The 23,392-nt window shown below is 42.8% G+C and overlaps 1 protein-coding gene across 42 annotated transcripts in view; it reads left to right on the top strand.

Annotated features, from left to right (window-relative positions):
- Positions 1–2,837: 2,837 nt before the first annotated feature.
- The window catches only part of LOC125715952 (aerolysin-like protein), a 30,509-nt gene continuing 9,954 nt past the window's right edge, over positions 2,838–23,392 (top strand). For 4 of the 42 annotated variants that reach the window (XM_048988105.1, XM_048988101.1, XM_048988073.1 and 1 more), the window contains exon 1: positions 22,461–22,958. Coding sequence is in view for 11 of the 42 variants with exons in the window: in XM_048988117.1 (XP_048844074.1) it covers positions 5,774–5,776; positions 6,650–7,588 (942 nt within the window). In the remaining 31 variants the exon portion in view is untranslated. The other 38 variants (XM_048988106.1, XM_048988108.1, XM_048988078.1 and 35 more) reach the window with 32 other exon arrangements.

The raw sequence follows: 23,392 nt of genomic DNA, 5'->3' as shown, positions 1-23,392 counted from the left end.
AATCGCAGGACAATCCTTGCATTGACCGAATCCCAAGAGCACGTAAGCTGGGCTTGAGGAGTTAAGTTCCCTCAAGATGTGCGATATTTCCATGGAAAGACGTGGAGAAACAAGCAGGCTGATATTTACGAAAAAAAAAAAAAAAAACAATGATTCAATTTGCTGATTCGGCACATTAGAAAACTTTGGGGCCTGGACTGTAAAATGCTGCACCACAGATGAGAGGGATTCCTGGAACCAGCAAATAAGAGGATTATTTTTTAACTTCATCCTCAAGGGTGAGAACCCCTGAAGTGCGGCAGTGTTAGTGTGGGGACCCGAGAGCGTGGGAGACAGGGAGAAGCGATGGGAAAAACGGAGAGGCTGCAACGGAAAAAATCCGTTATCGTAACGAGGAACCTCACTCAGAGATGGAAGCTGGTATTTTTCGTAAGGATTTAAAAAAAAATTTTTTTGTGTGGGGTTGAGCTGTTTCTGCAGCCATAAATGCAGTGATGCAGCCTGACTCATGGATGTACGATACTGTCTGTATCATTGCTTCTAAAATTAAACAAGGTGACCAGATAATTCAGGTCAGGAAGGACGTGATTCGTAAACTATCATTTCAATGAAAAGGACTAGATTTACCTTAAGCACTGAGTTCTTGCTGTGTGCTGATTGGTCAGTCTCCTTTAACTACGCATGTTTCACAAATGCTAATGTGAAACAACTTTAAACTGTGAAACAGTTTTGGGGTTAGTAACACGGGTATGTGGACGAACCGGATCTGGTAGCGCAGACTCTGCTGCAGGAGCTAACATCCGCTGTCACAGGCCTGACTCCTCTTTCTGAAGGTTATTTAGGCGAATGAAACTGGGAAATCCCTGGCGCAGGGGGAATTCCGTAAAATCAAATATGAAAAACGGAAAAGGCTGGTGTGAATGATAACAGGGAGACATCTGTGAGGCAGCGTAAGATCTGACATTACAAATCTGAACGGTTCTTTGGCCAGCAAACAAATGCTCAATAAACTCTTGAAGAAGGCTGCACCTAGTCTGGGAATCCACCTCGATTCCTTTGAAATAACTGTCCAAAAAGGGAACACCAAAGAACATTTGTTCCATGCTGTGTACACTGGTGTATTAATTTGTAATAAAGTTGCCCAGGTGTCTAAAAGCCACTCTGTGGATCGTCCCCACTGTGAACACATGCTTATTTTGCCTTATTTTAAAAGGCAGGTTATGCCATTTTGTTCATTTTTATAGATCCCTTCGGTCTCATTGTCATTTAAAACTAGAAAATATGCATCCATCCTGCATAACCATTTGTAGGTTCGTGGTGGGCCTGGATCCATCCAAATATATCACAAGGAACACCCACTAGGGGGCGCCATATGCACAAAGTTCCACTCAGAGTCTGAGGTGTGAGGCCACAGTGCTATACTGTAAGGCTCCCTGCTGCCCTCTTCAGACCGTTGTTATGTATCAGCATGAACGTACCACCATACCGTAGCTCTGAAGCTGAAGTCAGATGCCAGCATTTAAATTGGAAATAAAATCGCCACTTTTTATTGATTGAATGCAGCGTTACAATAGAGGCAAATTGTTGATCTATAAAATGCATAAAAACTACACATTCTATCACCCCAAGAGAAAACTACATTTTTATAGCACGGCTCACATTTTTGCATCGGTGTGAGTTTGAATTCTTGACTCAGAGGGATATTAAGCTTAAACACCTGGTTTCTGACTACAGCTTCAGCTTAGTGTCACTCGTTACCATCTGCTCTGCATTTGGATCCTGAAATCCAGTGAGGCTCTATTACAGTTATAAATCACAGTTATTAATTGGTCACTGGTGTGAGGTTTTTATTTAATGCTTCCAAAGACCATATTTCTGCATATTACATGAACCTGTCGTCTCCTCGCCCAACACCTAGAAATTCTGTCCATTAAAGTTACGAACGGAACCGGTGACGAAGGGCAGCCCTGCTACAGCCCACCACCCACCGAGAATGAGTCTGACGTACTGCTGGTGATGTGAACCAAACTCGTTCCGTTTATACAGGGACCTGTTGGTCCATGACAACGGGCCCCGTACCCCATACTCCTGATAACCCCCCCCCCCATACACGATCGTATGCTTTTTCCAAGTCAACAAAGCACATGTAGACTGGCTGGGCAAACTCCTATGACCCACCCCCCCCCAGTAACCTTGTGATGGTGCAGAGCTGGTCCAGTGCTCCATGTGTCTAAGACCAGATATGGACATCGGTGCTCCACCTGATATATATGGCTCCTAACCTCCACGATCCCTCCTACAGGGGTTGGGCCAACCGGAGTGTGGACGCATGTAACCCTATTGGGTGGAGACCCAGATGAGGTGTGGACGCATGTAACCCTATTGGGTGGAGACCCAGATGAGGTGTGGACGCATGTAACCCTATTGGGTGGAGACCCAGATGAGGTGTGGACGCATGTAACCCTATTGGGTGGAGACCCAGATGAGGTGTGGACGCATGTAACCCTATTGGGTGGAGACCCAGATGAGGTGTGGACGCATGTAACCCTATTGGGTGGAGACCCAGATGAGGTGTGGACGCATGTAACCCTATTGGGTGGAGACCCAGATGAGGTGTGGACGCATGTAACCCTATTGGGTGGAGACCCAGATGAGGTGTGGACGCATGTAACCCTATTGGGCTTTCCCTGGCTGGGCCCCAAGGGTAGAGACCCAGTCACCAGGTGTTCACCCATGAGCTCCCCCCCAGGCCTGGCTCCAGGGCGGGCCTCTGGTCTCCCCGATCTGGGCGGAGTCACACAGTCCTTTCTGGTATTCTTCATGGCTGTCTACGTGAAGCCTACTTAGTCTGGCCATTCACCTACGACCAAATTGCTCCTGACATCAAGGCTCCTAAACAATTTCCTAAAAATTCCAAAAATGTTCAGGTAGGTGAGGTTCGGCTGATGGATTGACAGCTGTGTGGGGGTGGAAGGGAGGGGTCACCTTCAACCTGATAAAGATCGAGTCACATTTTAGTCAAAATCTATTTGGATGGGCAAAATGAATCTCATCCCTAAGAAGAGAGAGATACTAGTATGTAAGAGGAAAAGAAGTGATATAATCCATTTTGGGGTTTCATTTGATTAGCTGTTGTCTAATTTGTACAAGATAAACGACATAATAAACAATAAAGGCTCGTTGTGCTTGTAAAAATGCGCTTCCTGTTCTAGTTTAGTGATGGAGACCTGGAGGTTTTATGTAACGTACTGTGTGTGGTCTTTGTCAGGAATCTCTGCCTCCGTTTGCCTAAATCTGTCTGAAACAGGAAGCTGACTTTAGGGGTTTGACTCTGCATTGTATTATCCTGCGTGTTTGCAATTATTAACTATATACTAGCAAATGCGTAATGCTCAAGGTCTACTGAAGTTATAAATCGAGTACGCCTACTTTTAGACACTCTGATTCGCAGAAGAGCCAAAAGCGTGAAGTGAGGAAAGCCTCGGCTCTCTCACGCGATGCCAAAGGTGGGGGGGGGGCGTTCGTTGGACGTGCTCATATTTTTGCTGAACGGTGTATTGAACGAATCAGTTTCCAGCTAATGAATGTGATCGTAAATGTTTTTCGCTGTTTTATGGTGGCGCCTGGCAGGTGTGCGGCTGGGCTGGTACCGTGCTAGCAATTCCAAATATGTTGCCGCTGGTTCCACTGAAGGCAGTTCGTCTGAACATTTGAATGACATTTATGAACAAATCAGTACAGATTCCAAGAGAAAACAATCCCTCATTTTCATGCAAAATGTGTTTGACAGGTTTGAAAAAACAGGTCCGAACATCAGCCATATTTGCAACAAATTTGAAACGACACATGGAGTTGAAGCAGGCGAGTATATCATATCTCTGAGACACCGTCTTTTTTCACTTTCTGTATGAAAAAATGACATCAAGCTGAATTCAGTCTGTAAACTGATCTGATTTGTGTTGTCCTGCTTTATGACACATTAGGCGCTAAAACAGCTACTCACTTCCGTTTTTCTTGGCTTTTAACAGTAGTATACAGTAATTCATTGAGTTTGGGAAGCAGCAATGATTGAGGGCTGGGGATGGATGGATAGCAGAAGATTCTATGGAGAAAGAATTTCTCTTTTAAAAAATCTGGAAAAATGAATGTGAAATGGGGGCAACAAGTTGCCTGAATTCCTTCAATAAGCCAGTTTAAACCTTCAAAGGAGAGAGAAATATTATATATTCCCAGTCTCGCCGGCAGTGTTGGGCATACAGGCTAAATGTTTTATCAAAACATTTTAACACATGGTTGTTCCTCCTGGAACCCTAATGATTGCACAATACCTGCCATCTATGTGACTCTTGAATTTTTTTTCTAATCGGTCATCTTTCTGAAGACGTAAAAGAGTAGTAAAAGAAAGCATCCTGTTTCCTCTCCTGCCAGTAGGTGTCGCCACAGTTTTGGCTCCGCATTTGGATTCCCAGGTCGTCTGAGGCTCTCTTACAGTTATAAATAAGTTATTACAGGGTCTCTGGTGTGAGATTTCTCTTTAATGCACCAAAACCGCAAATTCCCGCATAGCCCACCAACAAGCCTGTCATGTTCTCACGCTGTAATTTTTGAAAAATGTTTCTGGGGAATCTGAGAAATTCCTCCACGCACACGCCCACGAGCTTCCCCCCCCCCAGGCCTGGCGCCAGGACAGGGTCTCCCCAATCAGGGTGGGGCCACATAGTCCTTTATGGTATTCTTCATGGGAGTCTCTGTGAAGCATACTTTGTCTGGTCACTCACCTCGGACCAGTATGCCTTGGGAGACCCTACTGGGGCGATAACCCCTGACATCACAGCTCCTGTATTTTCTGGGGAATCCGCCAAACGAAATGCACTGAAAAGTTTGTTGGTGGGGTGAATATTAGGGGTCAGTCAGGCATTTTGAGACCCTATTACAGGTTAAACTGACCCCCCCTTTCTGGCTCTCGTAATCGCTAAGGCACCTTCCTCATATAACAAATTACAAAGAGACTCAAAATTCCAAAAATGTATCAGGTAGGTGAGGTTCGGCTGATGGATTTGACAGCTATGTGGGGATGGAAGGGAGGTATTATTTGTCTTCAACTAGATAAAAAGTCGAGATTTAGCAGCGTCTTACTCACATTCTGGTTGGATGCAGCAAATGAAGCGAAGCTCCTAAGAGGACAGAGAGACACTGGTACGTAAGAGGAAAATAACTACATTCTACTTTTAAAAAGGATACAGTACTCTGTGTTTTTAGCGTAACATACAGTATTTCTGAAAAAGTAAAATACACATTTGATTATTCCTTTTAACACTTGAAAGAAGCGTCACTTACAGCCAAAGGTCCACTGATCATATTCTGTCTTTGGCCAGATTCAGAACTTCAGACGTTCCACCATCTTCTCAAGGAAGCAGCAGAAGTAGGAGCTCATCACCACAAATAAGCTCCACTCCTTTGGAGAGAGACAGCAGAAGCGAGTGCAGGTAAGGGCAGCTCTACATGGCCTGCTGCGTGTCTGCCCTGCTGCGTGTCTGCCCTGCTGCGTGTCTGCCCTGCTGTGTGTCTGCCCTGCTGCGTGTCTGTCCTGCTGCGTGTCTGCCCTGCTGCGTGTCTGCCCTGCTGCCTGTCTGTCCTGCTGTGGTCTGGCATCCATTACAGCTTCTTATTGTGACCTTATTTCATAACTCATTCTGTACAGAAAATATATTTGCATTCATGAATCATAATTTGAATTTCAGGTTACAGGAAAAGATCATTTCTGAAGCAGAAAATGGTGAGCTGTGTTTCTTTGTCACAATAACTCAGTCTCTGTTTTCTTATTACATTATCGTTCCTGATACATTTCTCATGCGTTGATCATTCTGTACATTTTAATATTTTGTAGGTTTATTGCCTGATATTCTGTCACTTCTCTCATGCACACAGACCACATTGGATGTGCTTTCTAAGTAAATGCCCAGTCTGACTTTCATTTCGATTAGCTGTGGTCTAATTCCAGGTGCTAGTAAATCAGACCCTATAATTACTGAAGCGTTCGCTAATAATGACTGCTGTCGGCCACAGCCACGCCTTACAGATCCATTCGCTCCAAACCCCAAATGTTCAGACCACCGAGGGAGAGAGAACGCCCCCCAAATGCCCCCCCTCGGTGACACCAAGCCCCAGGTTCGGGGTCTTCACAGCCCCCGATCATGATCAGTTATTCTGCTGCCTAGGGAGACCCCCCACCTCCCCCGAAAAAAAGCAGGAACAACAAAAAAAAACACATTATTTAATTATCATGCTCATTCTGGGGAAGAAATTTGAAGGTGCAACTAAATAAATGAATGTATCACTGTGACAGTGATGTGCGGGTAGGACTGTCCAGCACTGCATATGTGCAGTTTGTATGTTCATCTGTTAAAAACATTACTCTATGGTATATTTTAGTAGTTGCACATTAGATATTTTCATGTGTTTTCATATAGGGTACGATCTTGTCAGTTAATAACCTTCCCTTTCTCTTGCAAGTTATTTTACAGAGCACTGAATACACACATTTTGCAAAATTGTTACCTCCCAATCACCAACTGTTACTGCTCTATTAGTTTAAGTACTTATATACTAGGTCCTTTGTAGATATGTGCATTTTTTGTTTGTGTTTCAGGCAATTGTGGCTGGTTTCGGTCCACTTGAAGTGTATATTGGGGCAGAAGAGGGAGTGGCTCTGACTGATGTCAATGACAAATACTGGAGCCCGATTGAACGGAAGGGAATATATTCTATTGAGTGCTGCAAGGAGGCAAAAGACCCTTGGTGCAAGTTCCTCATAGAAAAGGTCGGGGACCATAAAGTTCGTATGAAAGATCTGAGAGGGGTATACCTCAGTCGTATTCACAGATATGGTATAGACTTTATTGAGGCAGCTAAGAATCCCCCTGACATATGTTGTGAATTTGAAGTTTTCGTGAAGGATGGGAAGGTTTTGTTCAAAGCTGACAATGGTAAATATCTGAGTCTCATTGCCCGTGGAAACCTCAACATCGAAGCTGCCAAGGATGGACCGGACAAGTATTGTGAATTTACCCCAACCATCGGAGACATCGTCAGTCCTAAGTTTGAGATCATCTCTGTGGACTTCAAGAATGTCCTTCCACTGACTCAAAAACCAAATGTGGTGAAGACAGAAACCTACACAAACAGCAGTAGCGTGGGACAGAAGCACAAGTTTAATATGACTTGGACGAAAACTGAGTCTGCAACAACCACTTGGAATCATGCTTGGGGTTTGAGCGCCACTTTGTCATTTGAATTTACATTTGCAAAAGCTGAAGTCACAGTCTCATACTCGGGATCGTACGGCACCAGCTCCACGAAAGAGACATCCATCACCATGGGGGAAGAGACGGAGGTCACCATCCCACCTCATAAAAAGGTAACAGCTAATTTAATAATCAGCAAGCAGGAGGACTGTGACATCCCATTTACTGCTAAAATCAAGAAGATCAAGAGCAATGGAGAGGTGAAGGAGCTCACTGAACAGGGCATGTGGAGGGGTGTGATTTATGAAAACGTGAATGTTGACATCAAGGAGGAGAATCTGTGAGTGAAGTGGAGCAGTGATACTTAATAAGCAACATGCCTTCTTTTAATTTCCACAAATAAAAGAAAGGAAGAAATGAATATTAGTTTATCATCAGGAGGAATTATACCATGCATTCAATGTCCCAGCCCCCGTAACAGCAGAAGCAAGACCAGCGGAAAGATCATCCTCCTGTAATGAACTAAATGAGTTACCCTGATGTATATACAATCTTCTCTGGCTGTGTCTCTTATATCACTTACTTCAATTTTGTTAAATTTTCCCTTTTAATCAGACTCAATTTTGTGTTTTTTGTTTCTGCATAATTCACTTGTCAAACAGCAACATCTAGTGGATCACAGACGTTATAGCAGGCAGCCTGGATGAATTACAGTAAACGTGGTAGACACTGTTAGAAATGTACGTCAGTATGAATTTCAGGGTTAACCAAAAGTAAGCTAACTAATGTCTGGATATTATGCGCATATTAAATCTATAGTTTAAAAATATGTTGTCATTGTGTATGTGGGAAGTATATCAAATATATATTTTGTTAAATTTTTATCTCATTTATCCAACACTTTTACTTAAAACAGTTTACAGTAGAGGGGAGGATTACAGTTCGGGTCCGGGGAGTCCTACCCACAGCCTTTGCATTATAGACTAAATATCTAAATGTGTTTATTAGTATTTCTGTTGGTGGTGAAGAAAGAAAAATCCTCCCATTTTGCCGGTAATTGGGCAGACTGATAATCAAATGCTTTTCTTTGTTTTGTTTGTGACAGACTAATGTAAGGCTTTCTCTCTAAATAAATTTACGTAGAACAAAAGAAGACTTCTGAATTCACTTTTATGTTTGCCCAACCTTTGTTAAAAATTATTTCCAGGAAAAGTATTTGCTTAAAAATTCTACCAACAGTGTAAAAACGCGCTTCCTCCTATAGCTTACTCAAGGAGACCTGGAGATGTATGTAAGGTTCTGTGCGTTGTGTTTGTCAGGAATTACGACAGACAAGTCCGTTTTCAAACAAAGAGGAAGACGCCTTTGTGGATTTCATTCTGTACAGTGTATAATCCATCATGTTTGCTATTATCAGCTAGACAACACTTACGTTGACAGGGCACACATGATATAGTATTATGGTATTACTTATGTATTAACTAGCCACAAATTAAGTCTTAGTTACATACTAATCTCGTGTTAGTGCATTATTAATGTATCGTGAGGAAAGTTTTATCTCAATCAGGAACTCTATTTGTTAGTATGTCTGTAAATTCTGTAAACCTTTGTGAACTAGTCATGAATAACACATGTGAAATACTGATATCATGTTCGTTCATCATTAATGAATCATGACGCATCTTTCCGATATTTTCCGATGCCACGATGTTTTTTTAAGATGTCATTCGAACATTTTTTAACATATTAAAAAAACGGCAGCGATTTTTCATTCCCATTCCCACAACGAAATTCCAGTTCCGTCCGAATCCCACGATAGATTTATAAAAAATCCGGTCCGCTCCCAATCCCAGAATAATTAATCCGGCCCCTCCCGATCCCAAACCAGCAAACCTAGCTAATCACCTGGACTATGGTATTACGGCGAGCCTAATACCATAATAAGAGCACAAACAGAACTCCAACCATGCAGCAACAGTCCCTGCAACAAAACCCACACTTGTCTAGTTCATTTTAATCCATGTGAACTGAACTTTGAACTTTTGTTAAATGTGAAGATGCACCACATATGTTGGGGGCAGCATCCAGCTGAATGGTGTAAGCTTCTGTTCCTCTGTGCTTGTGGTCAGAAGGCTGCTGGCTTGAGCCCTCGTCTTAGCAGAAAAAACACATTTGATAATTCATTTTAATACTTGAAGGAAACATCATTTTAAATAAAAAAAATTGTGTGCCTGTATTGTTCTGTGCTTAATGTTATTTATAATATTGTTTGGTATTTTAAGAATATAATTGGAATGTATAATGTGCATTACGTAACCAATGAACCAATGAGAAGGGAGTATGTGTCCGAGGGTGGAAGGAAGTACGAAGTAAGGAGGAGGCAGAAGACGGGAGGAGGAGGCAGAAGACGGGAGGGATAACGGTGAAGTACACGGAGAGTGTATTTGCTAAAACCGCCTGTAAAAGTTCGCGTACATGATCGGCTAGATCATTAAAAAGTAACTGTATAGGTGGGAAAGTTTGTCGGTGGTTAAGTGTAACTTCGGAGTGAAGTTAACGGCTTGGGACACTGACAGAGGTTAAGAGAGTTCGCGCACGGTGGGTAAAGGTGCCTATGGTGGACGGAGCTGAAGTGTTAGCGGACAGCTAACAACGGGAGTGCCGGGCCAGCGACCCAGAGGACGCCGGATTCGCCGGACTTTTGCACTGGACTCATCTAACATCGCGACGGACGGATGCCGATGGATTCTCCTCATCTTCATCGTACAGGATTTCCACTTCTGTGATTCAGTGATATCCCGAAGGTTCCGGTACCTGGTTATCTTCCATATGTGGGAAGCCGCTATTCGGCGGGGCTACAGCGCACACGAGCGGCGTACGGGCCTGCAACGGTGAACATTTTGGGGTTTATGTATTCTAAATTTACGCCGGCTTTAGGTTATTTGAACGAATAGGTTCAAGAATTACTGAATATTGGTTTATGTGTAGGAGAACCAATAGTTTGAATTTGATTTAACGTAACGATATGGGAATAACTTGTAACTGGGAAAGTGTGTTAAATTCTTAAGGTATGTGATTAAGGTTCATTCAAGTAAGTACTGATATGGTTGTTTTATATTTCTGTGTGTGTGTATATTTCCCTGAATGAGGGTGCATTATTGGTTATACTTTGCATACGGGTAGTAGGTATTTTAGCGGTACCGATATTTCTGTTGGAGATATATTTACAATGATTAGTTAGAAAGCATATTTGTTAGTAAAACGGGTAACTACATATCTTTTGAAGGTTTATACCCTGGGTTTAACATTAGTTTTCATAGGGACATTAATACAAATAGCTTCCAGGACAAGAAAGCTCCTAAGTTTGATAAGTAAGGTAAATTATTTATTAGTAAGAGATTCCACCCATTACCAAGGGACCTGGGGTAGCTACCCCTATTGAAGGCCATGAGAGCAAAGGGGCCCTAAACTTACGTTAACAGGAGTAGCGTGGAGCAGAAGCACAGGTTTAGTATGTCGTGGACAAAAGCTGAGTCTGCAACAACAACAACTTTGGCTGCACAGCCTGCATTGATAAAGGTGCTGGAGTTTTGGGGTGTCTCTGTGAACGCAGGCAGTCTTTGCTCACTGATTTCCTTTTGTTTGTTGAGAACATTTGTCTTGGCTCTGAATGGAATCCTTTGTTGGAAAAAGAGGATATTAAACCTACCAAACTGAGAGCAATTAGGTCACTGCGCCGGTAATTATATATGCCTCTGATTTGTAAAATTGCTGAAGGCAAACATCAACGTTGTTTTGTTTTGTCGATCCTGGTAGTTGGACGTTATATGGCTGTTAAATAGGAATGGTTCTTATTACATGTTCATTCATGTTAAAAGTTGCATTAACTGTCAGTAAAATGTTATTATACAACAAGATATTCATTGAATGGGCCCTCTGACGATTTCTCATCTCCCCCCACAAGTCGGCGTCCTTGCATACCAGGACAGACAGCCTGCCAGCAAGCCCGCCAAATCCTCACCCTATACATTAACAATTTTTTTTGCTTTTTTCCGTTTTTTGTGGAACCTACACAATGAATTGCATTGAAAACATTGTCAGGGGATTGTTATAACTGGCTGTTTTAAGGAGTCGGTCAGGCATCTGTAAGGATGTAACGCTCAGTTATTCATATTTTTTAATTTTTCATTACTTGCACTATTCCTGCCACCACCCCTTTCTGACAGCACAATCCCCGAGGCTGTGTGGGGCTGGGAGGGAGGCGTCATATTTCTTCAGCTATATAAAAAGTCAGGATTAAGTGACATTTTAGTCACATTTTGCATGGATGTTTAAATGCAGCAAGCTCCTAAGAGGACAGGGTTATATTAGTGTGTAAGATAATCAATATAAGTTATTTCTGAAAAGGCTACATTTTGTGTTTTTTCATTTAACATACAGTATTACAGAAATACAAAGTGCACATTTGATTATTCATCTTAGTACTTGAAGGAAACATCATCTGCAGCCACAGGTCCACTGATCATCTTCTGTCTTTGGCCAGATTCAGAACTTCAGACGTTCCACCATCTTCTCAAGGAAGCAGCAGAAGTAGGAGCTCATCACCACAAATAAGCTCCACTCCTTTGGAGAGAGACAGCAGAAGCGAGTGCAGGTAAAGGCCGCTCTACATGCCCTGCTGCGTGTCTGCCCTGCTGCGTGTCTGCCCTGCTGCGTGTCTGCCCTGCTGCGTGTCTGCCTTGCATTACAGCCACTTATTTCCTTATTTTATAACTCATTCTATACAGGAAATATATTTGTGTTCATGAATCATAATTTGAATTTCAGGTTACAGGAAAAGATCATTTCTGAAGCAGAAAATGGTGAGCTGTGTTTCTTTGTCACAATAACTCTTAGTCTCTGTTTTCTTATTACATTTAAATTTTGCATTTCATGATACATTTTTCATGCATTGATCCTTCTATACATTTTAATATTTTGTAGGTTTATTGCCTGATATTCTGTCACTTCTCTCATGCACACAGACCACATTGGATGTGCTTTCTAAGTAAATGCCCAGTCCGAGTTTCGTTTCGATTAGCTGTGGTCTAATTCCAGGTGCTAGTAAATCAGACCCTATAATTACTGAAGCGTTCGCTAATAATGACTGCTGTCGGCCACAGCCGCGCCTTACAGATCCATTCGCTCCAAATCCCAAATGTTCAGACCACCGAGGGAGAGAGAACGCCCCCCAAATGCCCCCCCTCGGTGACACCAAGCCCCAGGTTCGGGGTCTTCACAGCCCCCGATCATCATCAATCCTTCTGCTACCTAGGGAGACCCGCATCCCAAATGCCCCCCCTTGGTGACACCAAGCCCCAGGTTCGGGGTCTTCACAGCCCCCGATCATGATCAGTTCTTCTGCTGCCTAAGGAGACCTGCACCCCAAAAGAACAGGAACAACATAAAAAACATTGACAATAACAGTACACCCCCTCCCAGTGACAGCGATACCACATGATTAGCGAATCATCTGTCCTGGTATAACTGTCCAGCACTGCATATATGCAGTTTGCATGTTCATCTCTTGTGCTTTTAACTTAAAAAACATGACATCTTTGTACACTAAGCTACACTGTTAGTTACACACTCCATTTTATATTTTTTTAACTGTTGTCAGTTAATAACCTTCCCTTTGTCTTAGGTTATTTTACAGAAAGCTGAATACACACAGTACTCCGGTTTCCCCCCACAGTCAAAGAACATGCTGAGGCTAATTGGAATTATCAAATTGCCTATAGGTGTGCATGTGTGTGTGACTGGTATGTGAGTGTGCCCTGCAATGGGTTGACCCCCCATCCTAGGTTGTCCCCCCCTTTGCACCCATTGTGTCCAGGATAGGCTCCGGACCCCCCGCAACCCTGAATAGGATAAGCAGTTTCAGAAAGATGGATGGATGGACATTTTACAATATTTTTAACTCCCAATCATCAGCTACTACAGCTCTATCAGTTTATGTGCCTTTACATTGGGTCCTTTGTAGATATGTGCAGTTTTTGTTTGTGTTTCAGGCAATTGTAGTTGGTTTCGGTCCACTTGAAGCCTTCATTGGGGCAGAAGAGGGAGTGGCTCTGACTGATGTCGATGACAAATACTGGAGTCCAGTCGACCGGAGGGGAGTATATACTATTGCATGCTGCAAGGAGACGAAAGACCCTTCATGCAAGTTTTTCTTAGAAAAGATTGGGGACCATAAAGTTCGTATGAGTGATCTGAGAGGGGTATACCTCAGTCGAGTTCACAGAGATGGTATCGACTTTATTGAGACATCTAAGAATCCCTCTGACGCATTTTGTGAATTTGAGGTTTTCACAAAAAGTGAGAAGGTTTTGTTTAAAGCTGACAATGGTAAATTTCTGAGTCGTGCTACCCGTGGACACCTCAACATCGAAGCTGCCAAGGACGGGCCAGACAAGTATTGTGAATTTACCCCAACCATCGGAGACGTCGTCAGTCCTAAGTTTGAGATCACCTCTGTGGGCTTCATGGATGTCCGTGAACTGATTCACATACCAGCTGTTGTCCAGAAAGAAACTTACGTTAACAGGAGTAGCGTGGAGCAGAAGCACAGGTTTAGTATGTCGTGGACAAAAGCTGAGTGTGCAACAACCACTTGGAATCATACTTGGGGTTTGAACTCCACTCTGACTTTTGATTGTGCATTTATAAAAGCAGCAATCTCAATCTCATACTCGGGATCGTACGGCACCAGCTCCACGAAACAGACATCCATCACCTTGGGCAAAGAGACGGAGGTCACCATCCCACCCCATAAAAAGATAACTGTTAAATTAGTAGTCAACAAACAGGAAAACTGTCAGGTCCCATTTACTGCTAAAATTAAGAAGATTAAGAGCAGTGGAGATGTACAGGAGCTCACTGAACAGGGTACATGGAGGGGGGTGATTTATGAAAATGTGATTGTTGAAGTTGAGGAGGAGGATTTGTGAAGAGCAGTAATCAGATATAACAGCAACATCTCCCCTAAGCAAGCTAGTGAAATATATGTAATAAAGATTAAGCTAGTAATTCATGTACTTTAAATGTAATTTCTAAGTAAATTCCCTGTCTATGAGTGGTGTGCTGTTATTTTGGTATAATGGAGAGTAAGGGCTTCCTTCTTGATTGTACCATAAGTATGTTGATGCTTCTGCAACTTTTCTGAAAAACAGAAAATGGGGTGGTCCACCCCATCTTTGTCTTCCTGCAGAAGAACAGCTCCTTACCACTGTCACACCCTGTGCATCCCACCCAAATTGTTGATCTATAAAATGCATAAAAACTACACATTCTATCACCCCAAGAGAAAACTACATTTTTATAGCACGGCTCACATTTTTGCATCGGTGTGAGTTTGAATTCTTGACTCAGAGGGATATTAAGCTTAAACACCTGGTTTCTGACTACAGCTTCAGCTTAGTGTCACTCGTTACCATCTGCTCTGCATTTGGATCCTGAAATCCAGTGAGGCTCTATTACAGTTATAAATCACAGTTATTAATTGGTCACTGGTGTGAGGTTTTTATTTAATGCTTCCAAAGACCATATTTCTGCATATTACATGAACCTGTCGTCTCCTCGCCCAACACCTAGAAATTCTGTCCATTAAAGTTACGAACGGAACCGGTGACGAAGGGCAGCCCTGCTACAGCCCACCACCCACCGAGAATGAGTCTGACGTACTGCTGGTGATGTGAACCAAACTCGTTCCGTTTATACAGGGACCTGTTGGTCCATGACAACGGGCCCCGTACCCCATACTCCTGATAACCCCCCCCCCCATACACGATCGTATGCTTTTTCCAAGTCAACAAAGCACATGTAGACTGGCTGGGCAAACTCCCATGACCCACCCCCCCCCCCCCCCCCCCCCAGTAACCTTGTGATGGTGCAGAGCTGGTCCAGTGCTCCATGTGTCTAAGACCAGATATGGACATCAGTGCTCCACCTGATATATATGGCTCCTAACCTCCACGATCCCTCCTACAGGGGTTGGGCCAACCGGAGTGTGGACGCATGTAACCCTTTTGGGTGGAGACCCAGATGAGGTGTGGACGCATGTAACCCTATTGGGCTTTCCCTGGCTGGGCCCCAAGGGTAGAGACCCAGTCACCAGGTGTTCACCCATGAGCTCCCCCCCAGGCCTGGCTCCAGGGCGGGCCTCTGGTCTCCCCGATCTGGGCGGAGTCACACAGTCCTTTCTGGTATTCTTCATGGCTGTCTACGTGAAGCCTACTTAGTCTGGCCATTCACCTACGACCAAATTGCTCCTGACATCAAGGCTCCTAAACAATTTCCTAAAAATTCCAAAAATGTTCAGGTAGGTGAGGTTCGGCTGATGGATTGACAGCTGTGTGGGGGTGGAAGGGAGGGGTCACCTTCAACCTGATAAAGATCGAGTCACATTTTAGTCAAAATCTATTTGGATGGGCAAAATGAATCTCATCCCTAAGAAGAGAGAGATACTAGTATGTAAGAGGAAAAGAAGTGATATAATCCATTTTGGGGTTTCATTCGATTAGCTGTTGTCTAATTTGTACAAGATAAACGACATAATAAACAATAAAGGCTCGTTGTGCTTGTAAAAATGCGCTTCCTGTTCTAGTTTAGTGATGGAGACCTGGAGGTTTTATGTAACGTACTGTGTGTGGTCTTTGTCAGGAATCTCTGCCTCCGTTTGCCTAAATCTGTCTGAAACAGGAAGCTGACTTTAGGGGTTTGACTCTGCATTGTATTATCCTGCGTGTTTGCAATTATTAACTATATACTAGCAAATGCGTAATGCTCAAGGTCTACTGAAGTTATAAATCGAGTACGCCTACTTTTAGACACTCTGATTCGCAGAAGAGCCAAAAGCGTGAAGTGAGGAAAGCCTCGGCTCTCTCACGCGATGCCAAAGGTGGTGGGGGGGGGGCGTTCGTTGGACGTGCTCATATTTTTGCTGAACGGTGTATTGAACGAATCAGTTTCCAGCTAATGAATGTGATCGTAAATGTTTTTCGCTGTTTTATGGTGGCGCCTGGCAGGTGTGCGGCTGGGCTGGTACCGCGCCAACAATTCCAAATATGTTGCCGCTGGTTCCGCTGAAGGCAGTTCGTCTGAACATTTGAATGACATTTATGAACAAATCAGTACAGATTCCAAGAGAAAACAATCCCTCATTTTCATGCAAAATGTGTTTGAAAGGTTTGAAAAAACAGGTCCGAACATCAACCATATTTGCAACGAATTTGAAACGACACATGGAGTTGAAGCAGGCGAGTATATCATATCTCTGAGACACCGTCTTTTTTCACTTTCTGTATGAAAAAATGACATCAAGCTGAATTCAGTCTGTAAACTGATCTAATCTGTGTTGTCCTGCTTTATGATACATTAGGCGCTAAAACAGCTACTCACTTCCGTTTTTCTTGACTTTTAACAGTAGTATACAGTAATTCATTGAGTTTGGGAAGCAGCAATGATTGAGGGCTGGGGATGGATGGATAGCAGAAGATTCTATGGAGAAAGAATTTCTCTTTTAAAAAATCTGGAAAAATGAATGTGAAATGGGGGCAACAAGTTGCCTGAATTCCTTCAATAAGCCAGTTTAAACCTTCAAAGGAGAGAGAAATATTATATATTCCCAGTCTCGCCGGCAGTGTTGGGCATACAGGCTAAATGTTTTATCAAAACATTTTAACACATGGTTGTTCCTCCTGGAACCCCAATGATTGCACAATACCTGCCATCTATGTGACTCTTGAATTTTTTTTCTAATCGGTCATCTTTCTGAAGACGTAAAAGAGTAGTAAAAGAAAGCATCCTGTTTCCTCTCCTGCCAGTAGGTGTCGCCACAGTTGTCCTTTTCATCTTAATGATTAGTGTTACACATAGATAATAATTTGCCGCTCTGTTCTGGCTTTTGACTCTGTCACCGGTTACCGTCTGCTCCGCATTTGGATTCCCAGGTCGTCTGAGGCTCTCTTACAGTTATAAATAAGTTATTACAGGGTCTCTGGTGTGAGATTTCTGTTTAATGCACCAAAACCGCAAATTCCCGCATAGCCCACCAACAAGCCTGTCATATTCTCACGCTGTAATTTTTGAAAAATGTTTCTGGGGAATCTGAGAAATTCCTCCACGCACACGCCCACGAGCTCCCCCCCCCCCCCAGGCCTGGCGCCAGGACAGGGCCCTGGTCTCCCCAATCATGGTGGGGCCACATAGTCCTTTATGGTATTCTTCATGGGAGTCTCTGTGAAGCATACTTTGTCTGGTCACTCACCTCGGACCAGTATGCCTTGGGAGACCCTACTGGGGCGATAACCCCTGACATCACAGCTCCTGTATTTTCTGGGGAATCCGCCAAACGAAATGCACTGAAAAGTTTGTTGGTGGGGTGAATATTAGGGGTCATTCAGGCATTTTGAGTCCCTATTACAGGTTAAACTGACCCCCCCTTTCTGGCTCTCGTAATCGCTAAGGCGCCTTCCTCATATAACAAATTACAAAGAGACTCAAAATTCCAAAAATGTTCAGGTAGGTGAGGTTCGGCTGATGGATTGACAGCTGTGTGGGGGTGGAAGGGAGGGGTTATTTGTCTTCAACTAGATAAAAAGTCGAGATTTAGCAGCGTCTTACTCACATTCTGGTTGGATGCAGCAAATGAAGCGAAGCTCCTAAGAGGACAGAGAGACACTGGTACGTAAGAGGAAAATAACTACATTCTACTTTTAAAAAGGATACAGTACTCCGTGTTTTTAGTGTAACATACAGTATTTCTGAAAAAGTAAAGTACACATTTCATAATTCCTTTTAACACTTGAAAGAAGCGTCACTTACAGCCAAAGGTCCACTGATCATCTTCTGTCTTTGGCCAGATTCAGAACTTCAGACGTTCCACCATCTTCTCAAGGAAGCAGCAGAAGTAGGAGCTCATCACCACAAATAAGCTCCACTCCTTTGGAGAGAGACAGCAGAAGCGAGTGCAGGTAAGGGCAGCTCTACATGGCCTGCTGCGTGTCTGCCCTGCTGCGTGTCTGCCCTGCTGCGTGTCTGTCCTGCTGCGTGTCTGCCCTGCTGCGTGTCTGCCCTGCTGCGTGTCTGTCCTGCTGCGTGTCTGTCCTGCTGCGTGTCTGCCCTGCTGTGTGTCTGCCCTGCTGCGTGTCTGTCCTGCTGCGTGTCTGTCCTGCTGCGTGTCTGTCTTGCTGTGGTCTGGCATCCATTACAGCTTCTTATTGTGACCTTATTTCATAACTCATTCTGTACAGAAAATATATTTGCGTTCATGAATCATAATTTGAATTTCAGGTTACAGGAAAAGATCATTTCTGAAGCAGAAAATGGTGAGCTGTGTTTCTTTGTCACAATAACGCTTAATCTCTGTTTTCTTATTACATTTAAATTTTGCATTTCATGATACATTTCTCATGCATTGATCATTCTGTACATATTTTGTAGGTTTATTGCCTGATATTCTGTCACTTCTCTCATGCACACAGACCACATTGGATGTGCTTTCTAAGTAAATGCCCAGTCCGAGTTTCATTTCGATTAGCTGTGGTCTAATTCCAGGTGCTAGTAAATCAGACCCTATAATTACTGAAGCGTTCGCTAATAATGACTGCTGTCGGCCACAGCCGCTCCTTACAGATCCATTCGCTCCAAACCCCAAATGTTCAGACCACCGAGGGAGAGAGAACGCCCCCCAAATGCCCCCCCTCGGTGACACCAAGCCCCAGGTTCGGGGTCTTCACAGCCCCCCGATCATGATCAGTTATTCTGCTGCCTAGGGAGACCCCCCACCTCCCCCGAAAAAAAGCAGGAACAACAAACAAAAAACACATTATTTAATTATCATGCTCATTCTGGGGAAGAAATTTGAAGGGCCAACTAAGTAAATGAATGTATCACTGTGACAGTGATGTGCGGGTAGGACTGTCCAGCACTGCATATGTGCAGTTTGTATGTTCATCTGTTAAAAACATTACTCTATGGTATATTTTAGTAGTTGCACATTAGATATTTTCATGTGTTTTCATATAGGGTACGATCTTGTCAGTTAATAACCTTCCTTTTCTCTTGCAAGTTATTTTACAGAGCACTGAATACACACATTTTGCAAAATTGTTACCTCCCAATCACCAACTGTTACTGCTCTATTAGTTTAAGTACTTATATACTAGGTCCTTTGTAGATATGTGCATTTTTTGTTTGTGTTTCAGGCAATTGTGGCTGGTTTCGGTCCACTTGAAGTGTATATTGGGGCAGAAGAGGGAGTGGCTCTGACTGATGTCAATGACAAATACTGGAGCCCGATTGAACGGAATGGAATATATCCTATTGAGTGCTGCAAGGAGGCAAAAGACCCTTGGTGCAAGTTCCTCATAGAAAAGGTCGGGCACCATAGAGTTCGCATGACAGATCTGAGAGGGGTATACCTCAGTCGAGTTTACAGAGATAGTATCAACTTCATTGAGGCAGCTAAGAATCCCCCTGACATATGTTGTGAATTTGAAGTTTTTGTGAAGGATGGGAAGGTTTTGTTCAAAGCTGACAATGGTAAATATCTGAGTCTCATTGCCCGTGGAAACCTCAACATCGAAGCTGCCAAGGATGGACCGGACAAGTATTGTGAATTTACCCCAACCATCGGAGACATCGTCAGTCCTAAGTTTGAGATCATCTCTGTGGACTTCAAGAATGTCCTTCCACTGACTCAAAAACCAAATGTGGTGAAGACAGAAACCTACACAAACAGCAGTAGCGTGGGACAGAAGCACAAGTTTAATATGACTTGGACGAAAACTGAGTCTGCAACAACCACTTGGAATCATGCTTGGGGTTTGAGCTCCACTGTGTCTTCTGAATTTACATTTGCAAAAGCTGAAGTCACAGTCTCATACTCGGGATCGTACGGCACCAGCTCCACGAAACAGACATCCATGACCTTGGGGGAAGAGACGGAGGTCACCATCCCACCTCATAAAAAGGTAACAGCTAATTTAATAGTCACCAAGCAGGAGGACTGTAACATCCCATTTACTGCTAAAATCAAGAAGATCAAGAGCAATGGAGAGGTGAAGGAGCTCACTGAACAGGGCACGTGGAGGGGTGTGCTTTATGAAAACGTGAATGTTGACATCAAGGAGGAGAATCTGTGAGTGAAGTGGAGCAGTGATACTTAATAAGCAACATGCCTTCTTCTAATTATCCACAAATAAAAGAAAGGAAGAAATGAATATTAGTTTATCATTAGGAGGAATTATACCATCCCAGCCCCCGTAACAGCAAAAGCAAGACCAGCGGAAAGATCATCCTCCTGTAATGAACTAAATGAGTTACCCTGATGTATATACAATCTTCTCTGGCTGTGTCTCTTATATCACTTACTTCAATTTTGTTAAATTTTCCCTTTTAATCAGACTCAATTTTGTGTTTTTTGTTTCTGCATAATTCACTTGTCAAACAGCAACATCTAGTGGATCACAGACGTTATAGCAGGCAGCCTGGATGAATTACAGTAAACGTGGTAGACACTGTTAGAAATGTACGTCAGTATGAATTTCAGGGTTAACCAAAAGTAAGCTAACTAATGTCTGGATATTATGCGCATATTAAATCTATAGTTTAAAAATATGTTGTCATTGTGTATGTGGGAAGTATATCAAATATATATTTTGTTAAATTTTTATCTCATTTATCCAACACTTTTACTTAAAACAGTTTACAGTAGAGGGGAGGATTACAGTTCGGGTCCCGGGGATTCCTACCCACAGCCTTTGCATTATAGACTAAATATCTAAATGTGTTTATTAGTATTTCTGTTGGTGGTGAAGAAAGAAAAATCCTCCCATTTTGCCGGTAATTGGGCAGACTGATAATCAAATGCTTTTCTTTGTTTTGTTTGTGACAGACTAATGTAAGGCTTTCTCTCTAAATAAATTTACGTAGAACAAAAGAAGACTTCTGAATTCACTTTTATGTCTGCCCAACCTTTGCTAAAAATTATTTCCAGGAAAAGTATTTGCTTAAAAATTCTACCAACAGTGTAAAAACGCGCTTCCTCCTATAGCTTACTCAAGGAGACCTGGAGATGTATGTAAGGTTCTGTGCGTTGTGTTTGTCAGGAATTACGACAGACAAGTCCGTTTTCAAACAAAGAGGAAGACGCCTTTGTGGATTTCATTCTGTACAGTGTACAATCCATCATGTTTGCTATTATCAGCTAGACAACACTTACGTTGACAGGGCACACATGATATAGTATTATGGTATTACTTATGTATTAACTAGCCACAAATTAAGTCTTAGTTACATACTAATCTCGTGTTAGTGCATTATTAATGTATCGTGAGGAAAGTTTTATCTCAATCAGGAACTCTATTTGTTAGTATGTCTGTAAATTCTGTAAACCTTTGTGAACTAGTCATGAATAACACATGTGAAATACTGATATCATGTTCGTTCATCATTAATGAATCATGACGCATCTTTCCGATATTTTCCGATGCCACGATGTTTTTTTAAGATGTCATTCGAACATTTTTTAACATATTAAAAAAACGGCAGCGATTTTTCATTCCCATTCCCACAACGAAATTCCAGTTCCGTCCGAATCCCACGATAGATTTATAAAAAATCCGGTCCGCTCCCAATCCCAGAATAATTAATCCGGCCCCTCCCGATCCCAAACCAGCAAACCTAGCTAATCACCTGGACTATGGTATTACGGCGAGCCTAATACCATAATAAGAGCACAAACAGAACTCCAACCATGCAGCAACAGTCCCTGCAACAAAACCCACACTTGTCTAGTTCATTTTAATCCATGTGAACTGAACTTTGAACTTTTGTTAAATGTGAAGATGCACCACACATGTTGGGGGCAGCATCCAGCTGAATGGTGTAAGCTTCTGTTCCTCTGTGCTTGTGGTCAGAAGGCTGCTGGCTTGAGCCCTCGTCTTAGCAGGAAAAACAGATTTGATCATTCATTTTAATACTTGAAGGAAACATCATTTTAAATAAAAAAAATTGTGTGCCTGTATTGTTCTGTGCTTAATGTTATTTATAATATTGTTTGGTATTTTAAGAATATAATTGGAATGTATAATGTGCATTACGTAACCAATGAACCAATGAGAAGGGAGTATGTGTCCGAGGGTGGAAGGAAGTACGAAGTAAGGAGGAGGGAGAGGCGGGAAGAGAAGAGAGGAGAGATAACGGTGAAGTACACGGAGAGTGTATTTGCTAAAACCGCCTGTAAAAGTTCGCGTACATGATCGGCTAGATCATTAAAAAGTAACTTTATGGGTGGTAAAGTTTGTCGGTGGTTAAGTGTAACTTCGGAGTGAAGTTAACGGCTTGGGACACTGACAGAGGTTAAGAGAGTTCGCGCACGGTGGGTAAAGGTGCCTATGGTGGCCGGAGCTGAAGTGTTAGCGGACAGCTAACAACGGGAGTGCCGGGCCAGCGACCCAGAGGACGCCGGATTCGCCGGACTTTTGCACTGGACTCATCTAACATCGCGACGGACGGATGCCGATGGATTCTCCTCATCTTCATCGTACAGGATTTCCACTTCTGTGATTCAGTGATATCCCGAAGGTTCCGGTACCTGGTTATCTTCCATATGTGGGAAGCCGCTATTCGGCGGGGCTACAGCGCACACGAGCGGCGTACGGGCCTGCAACGGTGAACATTTTGAGGTTTATGTATTCTAAATTTACGCCGGCTTTAGGTTATTTGAACGAATAAGTTCAAGAATTACTGAATATTGGTTTATGTGTAGGAGAACCAATAGTTTGAATTTGATTTAAGGTAACGATATGGGAATAACTTGCAACTGGGAAAGTGTGTTAAATTCTTAAGGTATGTGATTAAGGTTCATTCAAGTAAATAGTGATATGGTGGTTTTATATTTCTGTGTGTGTGTATATTTCCCTGAATGAGTGTGCATTATTGGTTATACTTTGCATACTGGTAGTAGGTATTATAGGGGTACCGATATTTCTGGGGGAGATATATTTACAATGATTAGTTAGAAAGCATATTTGTTAGTAAAACGGGTAACTACATATCTTTTGAAGGTTTATACCCTGGGTTTAACATTAGTTTTCATAGGGACA

Source organism: Brienomyrus brachyistius, chromosome 20 (genome assembly GCF_023856365.1).
Source record: "Brienomyrus brachyistius isolate T26 chromosome 20, BBRACH_0.4, whole genome shotgun sequence".
NCBI lineage: Eukaryota > Metazoa > Chordata > Actinopteri > Osteoglossiformes > Mormyridae > Brienomyrus > Brienomyrus brachyistius.
Note: the sequence above shows the minus strand (reverse complement) of the source record. Positions and strands in the feature narration are given on the sequence as shown.